General features: G+C 37.6%; 1 protein-coding gene across 1 annotated transcript in view; it reads right to left on the bottom strand.

The window, feature by feature from the left end:
• The window catches only part of col11a1b (collagen, type XI, alpha 1b), a 105,253-nt gene that overhangs the window by 57,683 nt on the left and 24,956 nt on the right, over positions 1-22,614 (bottom strand). The window contains exons 5-13 of the mRNA XM_028472063.1: positions 20,609-20,737; positions 14,929-15,018; positions 11,632-11,727; positions 9,057-9,362; positions 7,931-7,996; positions 6,664-6,705; positions 6,270-6,332; positions 1,334-1,408; positions 791-874 (exon numbers count right to left, since the gene is read on the bottom strand). Coding sequence (XP_028327864.1) covers positions 791-874; positions 1,334-1,408; positions 6,270-6,332; positions 6,664-6,705; positions 7,931-7,996; positions 9,057-9,362; positions 11,632-11,727; positions 14,929-15,018; positions 20,609-20,737 — 951 coding nt within the window. The remainder of the gene's footprint in view (positions 1-790; positions 875-1,333; positions 1,409-6,269; positions 6,333-6,663; positions 6,706-7,930; positions 7,997-9,056; positions 9,363-11,631; positions 11,728-14,928; positions 15,019-20,608; positions 20,738-22,614) is intronic.

Genomic DNA, 22,614 nt, shown 5'->3' with positions numbered 1-22,614 from the left:
TTTTTTAAAATTGTTTTATTGAGAAAAAAGCGCATTTGTTGCACACATGATTAGGGACAATGTTTGCTGTAGAAAGTTGTTTACTGTAACTGTACAGCTTAAAAAGTATCTTAGAAAGTACCTGATCAGGTAATAGAACTAAATACTTCTATTAGAAAATACTTCCTGGTACCAAATAGAATAGAATATATATATATATATATATATATATATATATCCATGCATATGCAACCAATCATGAATAAAGATCACTGAAAAAGTTACATATTGTTCCCTTCACCACGTTTCAGCATTTATGCCTTCTTCAGTTTTCACATCATCGGGTCCACTTCTTTGGCAGAAAAAAATCACTCTTAGAAAAGTGACAAGTGCTTTCCAGACATTACCCAGCACCAGCTTTGGCAGCGATAAAGGCTCCGGAGAGTTGTGAATGTGTGAATATTCAGTGTCTCTGCAACATTTAATGATTTGCACATGTTTGACTACAAATCACACCTCGCTGAAAGCCAAAAAGTGCAACCCCTGATGTTAATACGGTACACTGGTTGTGGCAGTATTTATGCAACATTAAATGACACAACACTTACTTAAACTGCATTTTAGAGCTGGGAAGGATTCCAACCCCAACTTACAATAAGCAAGAGAGCTTTATTATTATTAAATCAGGTAGAGTTGCATCAAAAATCAGTTTTGCATATAAGAGACCTGGTCGGCCAGTCACTACATTTTGAAGTACAGCAACAATGCACATTATTACACAATATGAAATAACCAAAGCATGGATTCTCACCCGAGCCTGAGACAGAATGGCCTGTGCCTGAGCTTCCTGCGCTGAAACCACGGGTCCCTTGTGTGATTCCCCACCTGCGCGAAACTGTCAGCCACAGAAGAAGAAAAGAAACATAGTTAAAGTTAAATGGACTCCCCTGAACTTTACAGACAGACATCTGATGCCCCCCCACCCCCAGCCCCCCCGTGGCCTGTGTGTTCAATTCATCGCTGTGTTCAGGTAAACTTATAAAACCTTCTCCTCCCTGTGCCACACGCAAAAACCAACACACACACACACACACAACCCAAGTGTCACCAAACCTTCCAGAGCCTCATTGGTTCCACTCCATTACACTGGCTGACATTTACAAGTCAAGTGATTTGTTACCCAAAGAAAATACCAAAATAAGGTGGAGATCCTTTGGCCTGCTGGTGATGCGGTGAGGTAACCTTTACTAAATGCACTGAGTTCACACACTAAAGCTGAAAATGAAAGGTGAGCAGAATGACAGGGAATAGCGCCTGACAGCTAAATGGGTGTGTTTGAAGCTGTGGGACTTACTGGAAGCATCAGAATGGTACCTGCAGGCCCAGGGACACCGTCTGAACCAGGGATACCAGGACGTCCAGGAGGACCCTACGGTGCCAGAAAGAGAAGCAAAGTGGTTTAAAACAAATCATAACAGAAAATAAACAGTCGATTACAAAATAAAGATGCAAATAATAACGTTTATAAGCAAATATAACGGAATACGCGGAGAATTTCACTAGATTTCAATGAAAATGAGATTCATATTTTTCCATGTGATTAAATGACTCATCGTCTTTGAACTATTGCTGCAAAATGTAATAAATGCCACTGGCAACAACCAAGAAAACAAAGATGAGCAAAAACTTTCATTGATAGGGGTGTCAAAATCATCTTAATTTAGAGTTACGTAGATCCAAGTTTTGCTACTCGGTGGTCTGGTGCAGAAAAACCTCAGCATTATCTTCAGTTAGAAAGACGATAGTTATTTAAGTGCAGTTTGTTACACACTAGTTTGTCACTACTACTAAAAGATGACAGAGAATATCTCTGAGTGCCAAAGTTTTCAGTTACAAACATCTTGAATTCTTCTGTATGGTTTTCCCATCATTTGAAATGTTGGATGAATATATCTGGGATATCTTTTCACTGAACCAAACAATCCCAGTGCAGCTGTACTATGAAGCTGGTTATCAACACGTTAACTTGACCTTTGGAACACTACTATCACCCGGTATTCATACGATTTTCATCATGATGTGTTTCCCTGAGTGTCATAGGTCGCTGAGTGGCTTCAGCGTCAGCTTTGACGTCTTTAAAAGTGTGGGTGTTTTCCTCCTGCGAAACCCAATTTTTCCTACAGGTACGTTTTGGGGTGATTTAAATACCATCACTAATGCCATATAATTTGTACCCAATGTAATATACCCCAAAAAAGTACTGGTCATAAAAATATATCACTTTTTATTAGGTATATTATATTGTGTAATACTGTCATTTGTCATGTATGGTCATATTTTGTTACTTTTTATTGGGTATAATGTATCAGGTAGAAATCACCCAGCGTTAGTGATGGCTACAGGGTCATTCCATGTCATTTCTCAAATGACACACACTTCGGTCTCCAAAAATTCTCAAATTTTTACCAATCGTTCTGTGATTATTCAATAGGCACACTGTACATTTTTAGTTTGATCGGACGAACACTTCTTGAGATATGCGTCGATTTTCACTTGTCCATTATTTTTCTTCCATTTTCAGCTTTCAATATCTCAGGAACTACCTCACATAGGAAACTAAAATTTGATATAGTAATACAGCTCCAACTACTCTCTCAAAATATACAAAAAGATCTACAATATACATCTGGTGGACATATTATCCCCTCAAAATTGGGAAAAACATTTGTCTGGGTTTGGGGCTCAGTAAACAACTTTGCATATGACTCAGCTCCCTGTAATTTGATCAGCTTTGAGCTATGAACATAGACTGTTCACATCAAAAATGATTAGTCAGATATGTGCATTGGTTCTTGGGTGACAGTCTCTTGGACCGAAGTGCGTGGGATTTTCCTGAAAATGTGTTGAAATGACATGGAATGACCCTTTACTAATTTTAGCGATAGTGTTCTGGGGTTAAGCTACAATATGCGATTCCAACCTGGATGCATGCACGCTCTCATAAAGGGGGCGTTGATTGCACCATCAGACCAATCACAAACATGGAGAAACCCTGCAGAGCAGACTACGTTAAGCAGGAACATACAACTATTGTTTAAAAGATGAATAATTAAAAATCATAATTCAGGCCTAAAGCAACACTGTTGCCGCAGAAAAAGCAGGAAGAAAGCTGCAGACACTGTTAATGTGTAAAATGAATCAAAATGATGAATCGGATAATTACTGGACAGCTCAGTAAGTCTTCATCTTAAGGTGGACAAATGTTGGTCAGCCACTCAGATGAAAATCTATCCATTTACCAATTTCCATAGCATGTCATTTATAACTGAAAGGATGGCATCAATCAATAAATATTATTTTTTTCCTAAGCGCAGCTATCAGATCTGTGCACCAATCATGATTGGTCAGGAGGCGGTGCTTTTATATTTGCTCAGATCTTATTCACAACTTAACCTGATCCAGACCAGGTTAGTGTCCAGCTTAAGTATAGTGATTTACCCTGGTAAGAAGTTAACCAGTGACACACAAAATAAATGATACAAATATGCTCAGACCTATTTTAAAAGTATGTGTATTTCCACTTGTCGGGTGGTTTTGTGGAACGGTCTTGTTGAAACAATTAAACTAAGTGTGAATTTAATGCAATTTATTTTTTTACTTTTTTTTTTACAAAAGATGTATCTCCGAAAATCACAAAAATGAAGGAGAATCACAAAGATGTTGATGGCGCGTGTTCATTTTTAGGCTGGGCTACCGGCCACTCACTTTGTTGTTGTTGTTGTTCTTCTTCTTCTTCTTGTTCTTCTTCTTGTGTACACTAGTTAAAATCGCTACTCCTCTGTTGTTCGTCAAGGGATCGGGCTGAAATTAGGTAGGTTTAATCTATGGATGTGTACACATCGACGCTAAGAGTCCGATTTTTGATTTATTTGCGAGTCAAATATTACGATGGTTGGTGGTACCAAATCATTGGCACATACCAATATATAATTGGAGTCAAGGGGGCGCCAGGGGACCCCCGGGGGGCCCATTTTTCAAATGAATACTTCTCCATTGGTTCTCTTTAGATTGAAATGCAGTTTGGTATGAATTAATATGAGATGCTCCGAGCCCTTTTTTTTTTTAAAATGGGGACCGGGGACCCACCCCCCATTTCTGGTAATTTCCAAATTTATTGGAACATTGTCATGTGATATATTGTTTCAAAGGTAATTCAACGTAGATTACGATTATGCCTCATACAATTTTTCTGCTATTTCCATTGAAGTTGTTTTCTCATTTATTTGTGAGTCAAATATTGCAACAGTTGGTGGTACCGAATCATTAACACATACCAATATATGAATAGGGCCCATTACTCTGTATGTGCCACGGGGGAGCCAGGGGGCCTCCGAAGGCCCCATTTCTCAAATGACAACTCCTCCGTTAATGCTCGTTGAATCAGGCTGTAATTTGACATGGATATTCTATGAGCGGATGTAAAGAGCCTCACAGAGACCGTTTTTTACTCGGTGGAACCGAGTCATTTGACGGAATTCTTAGGAACGTGGTACGTGCTATTCAGCGCTGAGACGATCCGTGGGCCCTGCCGTAGTTCATCTGAACTTGTTTTGTTTTGTTTTTCTTAATAACTCGATTGGAGTACGTATTTAAAATGTCCATTTAGTTTATTTCATTGGATTTTGCATTTGTTAATAGTGAAGAATGGGGGTAGGACTTGACAAGCATAGGCTTCTTCCTATCCCTTGTCAAACTAATCAAATGTATATTATATTGGAAATGACCTTTTTCTTTTTTTTTTACTTTATAGAGATTCATGTTGAGAATGGTTTCATTGTTTTTGTTTTCATCAATTTTTGTATTTGTTTGTTTGAAATAAATAGATGAAGAAATCCTGGAAGTTAACGCGATAAGAGGAAATCTTGGGGCAGACAATCTAATTTTTTCCCCCTCTGTGTTATGGGCTATGGCTGGCGTTCTCAACCTTGGGGTAGGGACCCCATTTGGGGTCACGAGACACTTGGAGCGGGAAACTAAGCATAGTTTCTTGCCATATTTTTGCTCCTTTCAATGCATTTTTGCTACATTACTCCCATTTCTGCCACTTCTCCATCAAATTCCAATGCCTTTTCTTCACAATTGTTTCACTTTTAGGACATTTTCAGCACTTATAAACTCTTTCCACCACTTTTCCCACCTAATGTCGCATATGTTGACCCATTTCTGTCACAAAAACAAAAGTAGAAACAGTTTATTTCAGTAGATTGTGGTTCATTAATTTAAACTGATCATGGAGCAGATCAAGGCAGAGTTGTTCTTAGTTCCCTGCACTGCCAGAAAAAGGAAATCGTACTAAGCATTCATGTCAGGTATGCCTATGTCAGACCTAAATTAAAGCCATGTGCTCTCCTCTGTGATCGTGAGCCCAGTGGCATCTAGTGATAGTAACGGTACAACATGGTGTGGAAAGACATGCCTGAGTGGAAAAGAGGGAGACGGTGACAGAGGATCACATGCTGAGTGCAGCCAGATCCAAACTGCAGATTTAATCCCGCCGTCAAACCTCAGCAGGACAGTTTCTCAGAGGAGGAAATGAAGGGAGGGGTAAAGATTTGGTGATTTTTGACCCTGTGGAAACAATAAGGCTTTTGTGCATGTGGTCACAGTGGAACGGGAGGGTGGGTGGGTGGGTTCTGATATTTTGTCTTCGGCAATGCAATGGTTAACCTCCAGAGGGATGTGATAATGGGATAGTGAAAGAGAGGTGTGGGATGAGACACCACAGCGGGTGAAAAACAAGCTGAGATCCAGCTTTCAGAGGGGACAGACGCTGTGTGTCATCCAATCAATCAGAGAAATGAGAGGAATCCCAGGGCGGGGCAGGAGAAAGGAGGATAGGACAACGCCGGCTTTACTGGGATTTATGGAAAAAACTCTTTGAACTGACGATGGCGGCACAGCTGTTTCTTAAAAGCGTTCTTTGTTAGCATAGTGACAGTTAAAGCACCTCTCCCAACTAATCCCTCCCACAGATGCAAAAGCAGGAGTGTCCAAATGTTTTATTCCTCTCTTAGAAATGATTCAGAGAAACAAAAGAAAACCAAAGAAAAAATGAATTATTTTAAATTAAGTGATTTCATTCAATTTAAAATGTGGTTTCAAAATATGTTTTGGTTTAACAGCAACCTTTTGGCACAAAATGACCCTAAAATATAAACCACTACTTCCTGTTTTGCAGTTGTTTGCTTGATTCTGTGATATGCTTTAAATAAAGAACCATCTTTACTCACCCTCTCTCCAGGATCTCCTGGAGAACCTGGGGGACCCTGCGACCCTGGGGTACCAGGAAGACCCTGAAACCAGAAACGCACCCATTCAGTCCATCATTCAACCAGCTAACCAGCATTCCCACAGCACTTAATACTTCATTTACACAAGCCAACTGAGACAGGAGCAGGGATGGGTTTGAAGCGAGTATAAGCCTTAAAGTGTAATTATCCCCCCCACCCTTCATTTTTCTCCCACAGAGACACAGACATATACACTTTCATGCACAAATACGCATTTCAACGCACTCTCCACATGATCACGACTGAGACTCTTTCCACTGAGACACATTTTCCTTCTTTAGCTGTTCTCCATCTGTGGAAGGCAGACAGGAGTGTGGAAGAACGTGATACTTACTCCTTGGCCGGGGGCTCCTTGGGGTCCTTCTATAAGCATCCCCTGAAATGAAGGGAAAGAGTGAATACGGTAGCATTACAAGACTGCCTGTAAATCCATAGGTAGCGAAGAACAGGGGCTTTAATTTGGAGGATTAGCATCTTACTTATAGCAAAAAGCAGTGAAAAAAAATGAAGCTGTCAGAGTTTATACCCGCTAATAGGGATGTGGTGACTTAAATGGGGGCCTGTGGTGGAACTAAATATATAGAATATACAGTATAAATGGCTAACTATTATAGAAAAATTATGTTTTATGTTAGAAATAGCCAAAAATTATCTTTTTGATGAAAACCCAACATTTTATCATACGGTTTGAATGCGCAAATACGTACACTTAATTAATTTGATTTACATTTATCTACAAAAAAGCACAAAACAATACATATATACAAATACAAAGTATATGTAATCAAGAGGGGGCTCAAAGAAGCAAAACTTATCAAGTTCAGTCCCCCTAACCCCATCATAAAATTTCACAATTTATAAAAACATACCTAATTCATAAAACCATACAATCATTGATAATACGATTCACTTTAATATAAATGAGCCCTTAAATACAAACTGTCTAGATCAAGAGGTGTAGATCTGTCCAGTTCTCTATAGCTGATTAAAAACTCTGTTTATAGCTGCTTTTAAATAGTTTTAATGTTGTGCACATTTTGATGTTCTTTATTCCATAATTTAACACCATAAACAGTAATGACAGTACACACAGTGCAGTGGATCTTCGTGCCGGATTCACCAAGCATGTTGTTATCTGTTAAACATGCAAAGTACAGTAACATGAGCAATCTATTTACTGCGATCTCCTCAAACAAAGATGTAATCTGTTTGCTGTAATTCTTGTCTTCCAATAACACTTCAGATATTAAGTTTTGCGCATGTGGCCACTCTCCTCTTTCACATGTTAAACAGGGTGGTCTCCATCACTTTTGCACCTTATCATCTGCATTGGGAATCTTAGTAAACCACCTGCAACAGGTGAACAAAACGTGTTTAATAAACGTAGAGATTGCACACAATTTAGCAATCTTCATTTGGGAGCTTAGTAATACTTTATTTAATTTTTGACATCAAATGAAGCATTCCAGGATTTTAAAATGGCCTACTGGTATTATTACATAGTAGCCACCTCATGATTGTATTTATAGCTTGGATACATTAAAGTTTAGCACTGACAGGCTTATTTGCAAAATATTTGATTTTGTGCAAAGGTTACTTACAGGTTCAATGACAGCAGGTTCACCCTTCTCTCCTTTTTCTCCCAGGTAACTGTGTCCTCCACCCATCTACACACATGACAAGCACAAGGCGAGTCAGCATTTCACATTTTCAGGACTAAGAAAGAAGGAATAATCCGACAGCAAAAGTGACAAAATGTGAGAATAAATGCCTCCTCCTTATTCTTATGTCTGATTTACTCTGCCATTAATGCACCCAGACACACTGAGGACTGCCTGACGTGTGGATTATACTGTCGTCACATTTCTGAAATGTGCTTAGTGTAGACAAACAGCTTCTATTAATGATAGGCTATTTTATTTCATTTTATTAAATAATATATTTACTTTTCATTGACACAAGTTGTCTAAAGCAGGAAGTGCTACCTACATTTTATGTATTTCCCTCAATAAAAACTTCTGAACTGAATTACTAATTCAAAGTGATGACTAATAAAAAATAAATTAAATTTAGTTTTTAAATCAAACTGAATAAATTGCGGCATTTCTTTCACCTGCAAATAATCAATCCTCAAAAATTGTTTTATTATGGTAATTCCTAAAGTTGACATGCATCTGGAAACCCATAAAGACGATAATTCATCAACTGTATGTCTGAAACCATCAAAGAATGAATATTTTAGACTCAGTGTGAGGGTGATAGGATTTGATAGCACTGAAAGCAGAGCTTGAGTTACAGCAACAGGTTACAGATGGAGTCACTTCCTGTCTTTGAGACCTGGAACCAGAGCAGTGATGAGGCCTGAAGCCATGCCATCACTCATGTCTGGTTTCATGCATCAGTCTTGATAAAAAGGTTTCCAAAACCGAACGTTTGTCAAGTAATCCAAGCATATCATTGGGTGGAGGACCAAAAAGAGCACCTCTTTGATTTAGGGCAAAGGTCAAAGAGGTCCAAAGGTTACAGAGGGCATGCCTGGGAAAACAGCTGGGTCAACATCTGTCCAAAACAAGGTGTGCATCTGAGCTTTCTGGTGCTGGTGTAAGCGCAGACGGCTTCAATACGGAACAATCACTTGAAGCAACAAACAAAGTGGGAATAGCAAGCATGTCATCAGCACATTCCTAACGGTCCCACATTCCCCAGCATTACCGCTCCAACACTTACACTGCTTTCTCTGAAGTCTGTCTCTGCGGGGACGCCGGGACCAAACTCTTCTTCATACGGCGCAGATGTAGGCTTCGCTTCAGTCGGCCCGTAATCACCATAATCACCGTAGTCGTATGGTTTCTCCACAAACTCTTTGTGATCATATTCCTTCAGGTCATATTCCTTAAACTCGTACGCGTCGGTGGAAGGATCCGCCTTGACGTTAGGGTCAACCTCGACAGGGACTTCCACAGCAACAGTGGGGTCAGCCCCAACCTGTTCCACACCGGTGATGTAATCATCCACTATTTCTTCATCGTAGTTCTGCAATTAATCGCGATGTGTCAGGAGTGAGAGAGGGAGGAAGCATGGAGGTTAGATTAATACACTTCCAACATGTGAACAACAGCATCACAGTAATAATAATAATAATAATAATAATAATAATAATAATAATAATAATAATAATAAACAAGAGTGCAAACATTAGCATTATCACAACTTTTTCCAGAAAAATCTGATAAATTTGATTTGCTTTAGTTTGATGTTAACTTAGCTGTGCAAGTCTGCACATTCCTCGTCAAAGACAGCCTTTACAAACTAACACATTTAATACCATGTATGATGCTTTAAAACAAGGCATGAATGAAGAATAAAAATGAAAAAAATAGACAAAAATTGAGTGAAATTGTAGAACACAGCCATACGCAAAGTTTGTGTTGCCCCTTAGTGGTCAAAGGTTTCATTACAGTTTTACCAAATTCATTTGGAAAAAAAATATGTAATTGTTTTCTGTTGCTTTGATTCTAACATATTACTGTTAGTTTCTTGTCACAGATGTTAGTTCTACCTCAATTGTCTAGTATACGTTTTCAGTGAAATGGTCCTAAGCTTTTGAGACTTTAGGTTGGTTTTTTTTTTTTTTTTTTTTTAAGGATTTTTTTGGGCTCTAGTGGCCTTTATATGACAGTTGCTTGACAGGAAAGGGATCAGAGAGAGCAGGGAATGACACGCAGCAAAGGGTCCCAGGCTGGGAATCGAACCTGAACCGGCTGCAGGTGAGGAACTACAGCCTCCGTACATGGGGCGGGCACTCAACCCACTGAGCTACACACCACCCCTAGGTTGGTTTTTCTTCTGTTGTGCAATCTTTCTTTACAATGTAAATGGTGAAGCGACACTGCACCCAGCAGTTCATGTGTGGTACTGCAGCAAAAATGAAGGCGAAAGCGGCCTGATTTTATCATGAATTTAAAACATTAAACGATGAATTTTTGTAGTCAACATGATCAATTACGTTACTCATAATTTTTGCATTATTGTATGTTAAACACATTGTGGTTGGGGCGAATCTCGTGATGGTCTATATCTTTAATTCTATTTCATGAAGAAAGCTTAAATGCAATGGAAAACAACCTTTTGTAAACTGAGGTAGTTTGAATAGCAACAAACAGTGCTTTTGTCATACAATGACAGAGAAACAGTGAGTATAGGTAATATATGCACGGTTAACTGATCTCTTTGCTACTTGGACATTGTATGGGCTTTATTTTGGGTAGGGTTAAAAAAAATTGTGACATGCACATGCATCATTTAACAAATTTGGCGTAGAACCTTCATAAAAAATAAATACATTACATATTGGCAAATGGTGAGGCGTACACAGCCTTTGGTCTAATTTTGTGCGGCTCCAATATGAAACACACAAATTGACTTTAAAAACTCATAAAAGGATACTAAAAGGACAAAGAATTACTTAGATCTGATCCAAAAACATACTAACTGTCAGGAAAAACACAAAAAAGACTCCATATAACCACTCAAGGACTCTAAAACCACACAAAAGGACAATAAAATTACAAGAGCTGAGTCTGAAAACACATAAAAGGATAATAAAAACACACCAGATGACAGAAAATTATACAAAACTACAAGATTGATGCAAAAATACTAAAAGCGGATTTCATTCAAAGGATCTAAATATTTTCCCATGTCCATATTACTTTTCCTAAAAAAACAACGCTCAAACTGCGTTTTCTACTCAACGTATACAACTTTGGCAACTATCCTCTGTGATTTACAGTCCTCATTAATAAACCCATTGTTGCATACGAGTAGACAATATGCATAACTTCCTTGGTTAACCACCTGTCCTGCAATGGTTAATAAATGCAATAATTCCGGCTAACTGAAGCAGCATATAAACCTGAAGGCACATCCCTAGACAATTACAGGCGGACAACATTGTCATATTGCTTCAAACCTCCAACTGTTCCTCATTCTCTTGTGGTTATTGAGATCTTTTCATATAAATCACAACAGGATGTGCAAAAAAGTATTAAAAAAAAAAAAAAATCAGCAAACTGAAGAAAACTTTCTGATTCCCCATTCACTGTGCTGCATGAAGGGAACAATTCTTTCCTGTCTTACTTTTCATCCTGTTTTAAAGAGACAGTTGCATGACTATTAAAGGTGAAGCTGGCTTTGTATGATGACGAAGTAACTTTAGGGCTACCAACTGCTACAAGAAGCTACATGACTATTTCCCAACAGCTTTGTTTTTAAACAGATCATAATGATGGGATCTAATCACCTGGCCTTGTCCTGTAGTCTCAGGTGGAGTTTCAACCTCAGCTCCTCCCACTGTGCCATAGTCATACACACCAGTGTAGTAGTCTCCACCATTGGTCTGAAATAAAATAGTTTAAAATGGGTTAAATAAATCAAAAACTACTTCATTTGAAGCCCACATTTTACCTCATCAACACAGAAACATTCAGCAAACAGTGAAACAAATCTGTGCAGATGTTGAGATGTGTGTACTTTATCTTAGGTATGAATTTGCAAGAGTTTCGACAAACAAACACGACTGTGAATGCTTCTAAATGATGAATAATTGTTTTTTTGTTTTTTGTTTTTTTTTTAACAAAATGCAACTTGAGCAAACCTTTGCATACTTGCACAGTGATTTTGTCAGATTAAAGTCAGGTGTTAGTTTCAACACATGCTAATGTTCATTACGTTTACAAGCAGGTTGATTCCTAGTCATTGACTAAAATAGAAACAGATATGTAGGAAGCTTAAAATGGGTGAACTATACCTCACTGAGGCTGTGGAGATCCATTTAAAGCTACGGGTCACAAGACATGGCAAGACTGAGCACATCTTAGGTGGTTACACTTAATGTTAAGACTAACGCATTACAAAGGAACATTATGCTACTGTAACGACTTTTATGTCTTATTTCCTGTTTCCTATTCACGTGTGTTTGTTTACATTTTTATTTTATTTTAAATTGATGACAAACACAAGAACATTGTCGTCAGATGTAAATTGTGTGTCTAGGCTTAAAGCTCTAATCTACTGCTGGAAACATTCATTCTAATCTGTGGAAGTACCACTAAGCTAGAAGACCAGAGGGGTATTCCATAAAGTGGGTTATGTTCAAACTCTGAGTAAGTTCGGGCTCAAATGAGGGAAACTCTGAGTATCCCATTCCTAATTACGAGGTATGTTCTTCTCTGAGTATGTCACCATGGCAACATTGTCCGTGAACTGAACCTGCTCCCTGGCAGGTTTTATCAAAGAAACCCTGGGTTTCTGCCTGGCTCCGCCCACCTGAACACCATTTCTCAAGGAACACTTTTTTTTTTAAACTTGACACTTTTCTCTGACACACATTAGTAACATCACACACCACAGATGTGCTCACATCATTACTAATGTTGTGTTGCTTTATGTTTTTTGGGGGGTTTTTTTTGCAAACGATAGTTTTCTTTATAACATTGTGGATGTAGAGCATTAAGTGAAAGTCACTGAGAGGTTGATCTGCATTAAAACGCCTACTACTTTACTGTAGTAAAATTACCTGGATACAAACGTGGAGAATGTAAAGGGGAGATGACAATTTAAATGAATCCACTTTTAAGGCTCGATTGTTGTTTCATACTGTAATACAGTTTGATCTATAGACCGCATAACTTTCAAAATTATGGTGGCGCAGTGCATTATGACACCGATTTTGGAAGCACAAGGTCGTGGGTTTGCGGCCCGCTGTAGTCTTTTTTATGACATATTTTTTGGACGTTCAAAATCAATATAAATGACGCAATATTAAGCCGTGGTCACTGTGTTTATAGCCAGTGTAACGGGAGGGCTCTCTATGCAGCCATCCTATGCTGCTGCCACGTCTCTCCAGACACATTTTATTCATATTATTCCCCGCTCGTCACGTCACTGAAGCGATAATGTGATGAAGCTACCAAAAAACGCGACTAATCATGGGTGACTTAAGCCACTATAGTCACTGAAGTGGGGTACAGTGTGAATGCACCTTTAGAACAGGCTCATATTCCTTAAACGCCGGCTTATTTCATCAGGGTGAATAAATCACTCTCTTCCAGGTGGTTACCATGGTAGTTCGTGTAACCTTGGATCCACTGATGATGGCTTTTAATTTTTCAAACTTTTGAATTAGAATTAATTCATCTTGAATGGTCTTCCAAATCTTCAATAATGGCCTCTGTTTTTGTAATTCTGTTTTTATTGTAAAGTGTCCTTGGGTGGCCTGAAAGGCACTTTTTAAATAAAATGAGTTATTATTATTATTATTATTATTATTATTTATTAAGAGTATGAACCCTATTGGTTGTGGTGATAATATGAGCTTTCCTGCAGCGCCACCATCAGGTCATACGTTCAGTTTTAGAGTTAGTGTATCTTTAAAACCTTTCATCCAAATCTTTTCTCATTTGGGGTGCACATTCATGACTCTCACAGAATTGATGTTGGTGACACCACCTTTCCTAAACACATTTATTTACTTATCTTTTTTTGTTACACATTTGGGGTTAGACGTGGGACTGGCAGTGGCAGAGTTAGAGTTTTTTTTTTGTTTGTTTTTGTCCATGGTTTTTTTTTTTGTTGTTCTTTTTTTATGGGGGTTTGGTGTGTGTGAGGGGTTTTACATGTTTGTCACACACAGACAGTCTTACACAGCTAAAAGGAACATCAATGTGTGCGATATGTGTTCAGCACATTGAAAAAAAAAAAAAGTCATCATGATAATAATCAATTGTACCCATTAAATTAGGAAAAGTCATGAAAAAAAAAAGAGTCAACCAATATTTTGTCAATGACAAACTGTGAATGTGGTCAAATTGAGCCTAAGGATAGTAGGAGGGTTAACTTAAGTGATGAGTAAAGTAGCTCAGTACCTTGTAATGGTAACTAGTTACTACTTTTCACTTAATATACTGCATCAGCAAGATCCCTCTCAGTTCAACAAACTGGGAAACACTTGTGGATGAGAACCTCATCTAAAAAAAAAATACATATATATATATATATATATATATATACTGTATATGTGCACTCTAAAGAAAACAAAGTTCTTCAACTTTGGACAAAAACAGGTAAACTAAGGTTGGCTTAACTGTTGAGTAATTTCTGTATAGGCCAAAATAAACATTTGGATAAAACAGACGACAGTGTGTTTACTGAAGGGACTGAGAACATTACGATAACTAGTTTCTGGTGAAAACAAGAAAGTTTGGAAGTTTTTTTTCTGCAAGTGAAGTTAATGGAGGATGAATCTTATCATATCTTGATAATAATTATCAAGACAAACTGATGCACACAAAACACTATTCAAATGTGGATTCTTCTTTAGCTTTTTAACACAATTTTTTTTTTAACAGAAATGTAAACAATATGACAACTGAGTTTACAACTGATTGAAACATATAAACATTAGTTCTAATCGAAGTGAGTACAAAAAAGAGAGGCAGGAATCAGCTGCAACCCACGAACAGAAAAGGTTTGAATAAGAAAAAGCCCTAATGATGATGAGGATTATGAAATGAAAAGGATTGCGTAAGCAAAACGTTACCTCAGTCTTGGCTCCTTCAGTGGGGGAAGTGTCCGTGGTTACCTCTCCTTCACTGTAGTCATAGAACTCACCATAGTCATAGTTAGTGTACTGAAACAAAGAAATTATGGGAAGCCACAAGTTAATCAGTGCTGATGTGTAAATAAGGCACCACATTGTCTTAATAATAAAACTTTTGCTTCCCTTGCTTCCAAACCCAAACATTAAACTCCTATTTTAGCAGACGTAGCACTTTCACATATGGATGGACGGGCATGTTTCATCCCCTGGTTATAGACAATAAGGCCTTTAAACACAAACGCAGCAATTAAGAGGATTGCCTAAATCTCACAGGATGTAAGAGAGTTAATGCAATGCAAGTGGGAAAAAAAAATCAAATCACTGCTTCCTACTTAGTGTGGTAACAATAGCCTGCAGCTTTCATTAAAGAGAAGAATGCAGTGAGCTGAAAAGCTGTGTGGAATACGTGCACACAGATTTGGGAGGAATAACCATTATTTTTCAAATCTGAACACAATGTGTTTTAACTTACACAAGACTTCAGGGTGTCAAACTCATTTTAGCTCAGGGGCCAAATACGTAGCAGTTTCATCTTAAGTGGGCCACAGATTTTATGTGGGGAAAACGAGTAATTTCAACTTTATTTTGCCCTACTTTACACTTCTACGTACACATAAACTACTAAATAATAAATGTTAGAAACCAACAACATCCAAGCATTAAGTGATCGATATCAGTCGCAACATGATTTTTAAATTTCCTTAATTTGTGACCAATTTGTATTTAATTAAGGGAAATGTTAGGCAATAATTTGAGGACAATTTAAGGATTTTGAAAGAATTGAACTGTTTAACATAAAAAAATGACTGCAATCATGCAATAAAAACATATGCAAAACTGTGAGCATCAACAAATATTGTTGAGTTTCATGTTTTCTATGTTTTTTTTTTTACTTTCTCATGCAGGCCGAATTGGATGCTTCAAAGGGCCGGATTTGACCCCCGGAGCATGAGTTTGACACATGCGTTTTGGGAACACTAAAATATACTCTATGCATGTATTTTTGTATATCATATGAGAGAATGAATTCATATCAGTAAACCACAGGATGCCATACAGGTAACAATTATAACAAGACAGGGCTCAAGCTGCACCCTTCATGGAGTCAGTCTACGAGCTCAAATTTAGACAAAAAGCAAAATAAGAGAAAAGTAAAAGGGAAAAATAGGCAAATACACATCACTCTATTAGTACATGTCTAAATGGAAAGTATATAGAAGATAAAATAGTTCCTAAACTGTGTGACACACCTGGGACAGGGTTTCAATAGCTGAGAGCTTTTATTGTCAGGGTAGTTTTTAATCCAGTCGTTTGCTTTAGTCTATATTCAATATGAAGATAAAAACAGTATTACTCTTTATTTTTAGTTCTTTTCTTTGTTTAGTTATTGCCAGTGATGTGCAGTGAGCACTGACTCCTCTGGAATTGGATGTAGAAATGCATAGACCCCCCCAAAAAAGCTTATATTTAAAATTTCACTTTTATTAAAACATTTAGTCATTAAACTGTCAATCAAATTATGCTTTAAACAATTCAATACTGTTCACCAAAATGATAGCAAGAAAAACAAAAATAAATTTAAACAAATTCGAATTTCTAAATGTTTTATTTATCTTGTAAATTGTGTATGATCTATAAAATTATTATTATTATATAAAGGTCATGCAACAATCTTATTTAAATGAGTGTACCATTACAGACTTGTCGGCACAACATCCCCGCATGCAGCGATGAACACGTGTTAGCTGTTTAATAAAAAATGTATCATATTTAGTAACGTTAAACTTTATTCTTCAACTTCGTAAAATTTGTCTCTGCATTCACCAATTTCAACAGCCAATGCATAAATTAGGCAATTTTGACCATTAAAATGTTAAAACCATACAGAAAATATGTTGACAAATACTTGTTAGTATTTTACTCAGCAGAGCCTCCTCTGCCTCCCCTGACTTATTGGTGAATCCATTAATTACTTCATTCAGGAAATCCAGGTCCTTCAGCTTTCAGAACGATTTCAGGTCACATTTAAAAATCAAACCCAGTCCTTTCTCACAATGAAACAGAACTGCTAACAGCTGCACTGCGGTTTGTATGAAATACAATGACTGGATTAATTCAAACGGGGGTCAAAAGTTTGTTTCTCACCAGCAAAGCTTTTAAATCTGCTGTTATAGAAATAATCTACATAAATATGTACCAGCAAACAAAAGTTGGGTGGAAAACTATAAGTGTGAATGCTTTTCTTAAGGATTTTGATGAGGGAAAAATGTTCCGATCAAAATTTTGTGTTTGATCAGTACTCATGGAAAAACTTCTGTATTGTCTAATATTGTCAAAACACAGACTCAGCTATCAGACCAGTCTCCTGTGTGCGACACTTGATGAGCAGATGAACGTTAGTCCCAGAACAACTGCTAAACTCATAAAAATATTACACAATGCGTGGTGTCCTGCCATTAATGTCCGGCCAATGCTCAGCCGAAAAGAGAAGCAGACTCCACAGAGGCTGAGAGGAGAGAAATGGACAAAGTAGAAGAAAAAAAAAGAAGAAGAAGGACCCAAGAATGGATTTATAAAGATTTATTGTGTTGAAGAGCTTGGCTCGGCTGAAGAGTTTGTGGTTTGGGGAGAGTGTGTGCTCCTGTAAAGCATTAGCCCTCTCTCTCTCTGCATCAGTCTTTCCCTCAGACATGTGGCTCAGGGCTTCAGTAGCAGCAGGATTCAGATATAGGAAAGTTAGTATCTTTATAAGCTTAAAACAGCTTAATCGGAAAAACTCACAATTTAAAAAATGTACCTGTATGTCACCAAAAAGTGGTTCTCATACATCCTCTGATAGGGATTCAGTCACAAACAAATGTCAAAAGTAGAAATTACTGCCCGGAGTTTGTTTTTTGACACCACCATAAACAAACTGGAAATGGATAAAACATTTTAAATTATTTTTACTTTTAATGCAGAAGTCTGAAGCTTTTAAAAGTAAAACTGATTTTAAGACACAAAAACTGGCATGACAGTGTAACAAACTGTAAAAAAAAAAAAAAAAAAAAAAGATTGAAGATTGTTACTTTTTAGGGTATTTTTTTCTATTTCTGGTTGTGGAATTTTACTCATCCATGTCATTAAAGACTACATATAGGAATGTTTGAAGTTATTGAAGCTTATTTTACATCTAATATCAATGATGGAAAGTTTTGCGCATTGCATTGTGGGATTCGAAGTCCTGTGGAAAAACACAAAGATGGCATTGAAGCGGAAACGTTTCAACAAGTACTTTTACTTCATTCTTTCCGTTATTTTTTGTGATTTGCTTTAAGTCATTTTTGTCTTGATTAGTTTATCCTGTTGCCCGCAATTTGGGGTCACTCCAATTTTGGCCGTATTTAGGTGTTTTTTTTTGTCAACAACTTACAAAGTCCGTGAAAACATCAGAAATGTCACTTTGATGATTTCTTAGGGGGTCACACTGGCCTCAGTAATTCATGTGAACAACTTTTGGATGACATACGGATAGAGTTTAAATAATGTGATTTATGTGGTTAAGGAGTTTGAAGAGCAACACTGCAATTTTCAGAAACTATTGGTGTCCAACTTTAAGGATCAAAGAATAAGAAAAACTCCAGTAATGTAAAGTTTAACCAGACAGAGAATAAATAAGGGTCATTCAACCAAACCACTACCTGATGCAACTTTATTTTTTTTTGTTGGCAGTGAAAAGTCGCTTGATGCTGAAGCAACATTTTCCAGCTCTCACTATGCGACCAGGAGTTCTTAGTAAAGAAACAGCTCCCAGTTGTTTTTTTTTTTGCTTGAAGCAGGATTCTGAAGTCTGCTTTTCCAGGTATTGGGATTCTAGATGTGGAAGGAAAAGCTTGAATTTCTCTGGGAGTCTGGGCAGCGCCTGCAGAAGTCGTTAGTGACATAAATCACTCAGCCACTCACAAAGCCACTGAGCGGGCTCAGACTTTGTGGCAGGGAAGGAAAAGAAAAGTTTCCAGCGTGAGCTCATCACGTAAAAAAAAAATGTATCCAGGAGAACGGCTCGAACATCACTTAAACGAAGACAAATAATAAAAACTGATGCTAAACATTTCAATTAAAGGAGTAGCAACTGATGCTTTGAAGGTAGAGGCAGTAAAGCTTGCATTGAGGTCTGTTGGTGTGTTTCTACCACTAAGAAGAAAGAAAAAAAAAAGGAAAGAAAGAAAAGGAACGTTTTGAGATAAAACAGGAACTGAAACAAGTCATTTATTTCCAAGAAAAGCGAAAGGAATTTTTTCCACATCCATGCAAAAAGCAGAAAATACTTTGACATTTGTTGGATGCTGAGAGCATGGCGTCTGAAAATGCTTCAGATTTTGAGAATGGGAAGAAAAATACATATGGTGCCGAACATTCCATTTAACGCACTTCAGCTAATGCCTTCCAAAGTGTCCGTTTTTAAAGGATATACATGATGCACAACAGTTTGCACTAATTAACCTAAAAAAAGCTCTTATCATCAGACAAAGTGCTATTGTTCGCTTCTTTCCTCTTGACCACTTTTTAACTGGAATATTATGAAGGTAGATATGTTGCAAAATGTGAGAGCTTGTATAATGTGGTGTGAGCTTGTGTACAAAAAATCCACACACATGAAATAAATGTAATGTCACAAATGATGGGACAAAATTTATAGACTGATATTTACACATATAATTACTGCTGCAAACTTGTAATCCAACATTTATTCACATGTTTTTTAATGACTTGCGTAAATGATCGTTTCCAACCACAACTCTCCGGTTACAACTTCTTGAATCTGCCGCTACACATGCACAAACTACTTTTCTTGTGTGAATCTGCGCTGCTTGAGTTTTGCATTTCGCGAGACGTCTGTAGCAAAACTGATTCGTGCTCGTATTCATTGAATATTTTTCCTAATTCCTGTACAAGGTCCCCTTATCCTCCCTCTATATGACTACTTTTCCCATCCTATAATCAATCTTTTTTTTTTGTTTTCATTTATTTATTTAGCACACATGAAAAAAAAAAAAAAATTAAGGTGCAAGGAGGGATTGAAGTACAAGAGCTCCTCCCCTTTCAATATACTATATAAGACACTTAAAAAATGCACAATAAATCTTTCATATGAGTGGAAACTAATATATAAACAGACTTCACAAATATTAATATCAAAAGACAAATGTAAGTGTTGAAAAAAATATTAATTGAAGATCAAAAAGAGAAAAAGGAAACAAGAGGTAAATTGGTGTAGTGCAGGAAAGTTCATGAATGGATAAGATGTTTTTTTAACTGCCTTTTAAAGATTGAATAAGAGGATATGGATGTTATCGGGGGGAGGTAAACTATTCCAGAGCAGAGGGCCTCTATAAGATATGTTTAATTGGTGATGTGTCGTAGGGGTACATATAAGGGTAAATATAGTAAATACAGAGAATAGTTATTGTCATTACTGTGTCTTGTACGGTATGATTGTATATTTGTATATTTGAAGTAAAGGTAAAAAGGTAAAAGTAAAAAAAAGTGACAGAAACATCTTTCTTACTATAAATAAACTTGTGTATGAATAAACATTGCATAAGTGGTAATATGATATTACCTCAGAAAAAATACTGACCTCGCCCTCGGGCTCCTGAGCCTGTGGAGCATCATGGTGGTTGGGGGATTCACAGTCAGGGCTGAAGTGTTCACAGTAGTCATAGGCTGCCCTGGGGTCCGCCACTATCAGCAGCTGCTGGATGTCTCCCTGGCAGAAGAAAGAAAGCGTGTCAGCACAGACAGTCGGCCATCTTCCAAAACTAAAGCATTACAAAATAAGTATCTTCCTTGTTGCAATATGTTCTTGAGCCTTTATTATCATAGAGTTTACAGAACGGGGGTCCTCAAGTTCTGGGAGCACCAACACATGTGAATTTATTGATGGTGTTATCATGCAGCTGCACAGAAAGCCTGATAAAGAGCTGGCCTTTACAATCAGCTGTGGTGGACCAGAGGAGCATCTAAAACCTGCCCCAGGAGCTGCTGATCATGTTCTACACCTCCATCATTCAGTCTGTTCTGTGCACCTCCATCACTGTCTGGTTTGGATCTGCAACCAAACTAGACAGACACAGACTACAACGGATAGGCAGGTCTGCAGAAAAGATCATCGGTGTCAATCTGCCCTCCATCCAAGACTTATACCTGTCCAGGTTCAGGAAACGGGCAGGTAACATCACTGCAGACCCCTCACACCCTGCACACAATCTGTTCAAACTCCTCCCCTCTGGCAGACGCTACAGATCACTGTACGCCAAAACGACCCACCATAAAAACAGTTTCTTCCCCCAGGCTGTTACTCTGATCAACGCTATACAGTCAAAGAGTGTCAGACCTGTTTCTGTGAAATAACCCTGGAACTAAACACATCAACCCGGGATCAATCTGTCACTGTGAATGTTCATGTACATACTGTTTAATTTAAATGTTCACCTGCACTACTCATCACTGCACTATTAACTCATTATTATTATTATTATTATTATTATTATTATTATTATTATTATTATTATTATTATTATTATAATCCTATGTTGTTATTGTTATCTTGTTATATTATTTTATTTAGTTTTGCACATATTTGTCTAACTACTGTTTATATCTATGTTTTTTTTTTTTCTAGTTAATTGTTATTATTTAATGTTTACACTATTGGAGAGAGCACAGTTCACCAAGTCAAATTCCTCGTGTGTATAACATATATTACATGGCCAATAAAGTTGATTCTATTCTATAAAACATGGAGGATAGGGACTTCCCAAGACCTGGACTTGGGCACTCATATAGATTATACTTTACATCAGCCTTTCTCAAATGGGGTTACGCGATGGCAATACAGGGGGTACTTGAGAGGGAGGGAATGGAAAATTAACAAATTAATGCATTACAAATATGTGCTTTTAAAATGTTTATTTTTAGTTTAAAATTATAATCATAATAATGATGAGGGAAATCAGAGATGACTGGAAATTATAAAAAACTATAGAAATAAATCTACCCAGGAAGAACTACTGTTTGATTCCACTTATTTACAAAATGAGAACTAAGTAACTTGCTCTAAGCACTCCTCCTAAAGGTCCCTTTTGGTTATGTCACTCTGCACCCCCCACTGCCTGCCCCACCCTACAGCTACATGCGCACCTTTGCTCTTCCAAGACGGTAGCAACCGATCACTGAAGAATCCTAATACAACAGTGACATTAAGGGTGCTTTCACACATGTAGTCCCATGTGATCATGTGAACAGTATGAGGAAGAGAAACAAGTAAAATAAATGAATGATGTGGGAGTAATACAGAAGGGAGTGTGGAAATGTGTGTGATGTGTTTGTTTGTGTGCTGACAAAGCGGCTCTGAATGGATGATGAATAGATGGATGGATATATGTGTGTGTGCTGCCTGATGGAGCGCTGGGTTGTGTGTGTGTGTGTGTGTGTGTGTGTGTGTGCGTGCCTGTTGCCGTGACGACAGTCTGTGTGATTGCTGTGTGTTGCTGCTGAGCTGTCACTGCATGAAGTTGCTCCGTTCCTCGAACAAAGGTCTTCTCTGGCCTTTTTTTTTTTTGCTGGCTCTGCCATGATATAAGT

Source organism: Gouania willdenowi, chromosome 17, assembly GCF_900634775.1.
Source record: "Gouania willdenowi chromosome 17, fGouWil2.1, whole genome shotgun sequence".
In the NCBI taxonomy this organism is placed as follows: Eukaryota; Metazoa; Chordata; class Actinopteri; order Blenniiformes; family Gobiesocidae; genus Gouania; species Gouania willdenowi.
The sequence above is the reverse complement of the archived record's forward strand: the minus strand, read 5'-3'. Positions and strand labels throughout refer to the sequence as shown.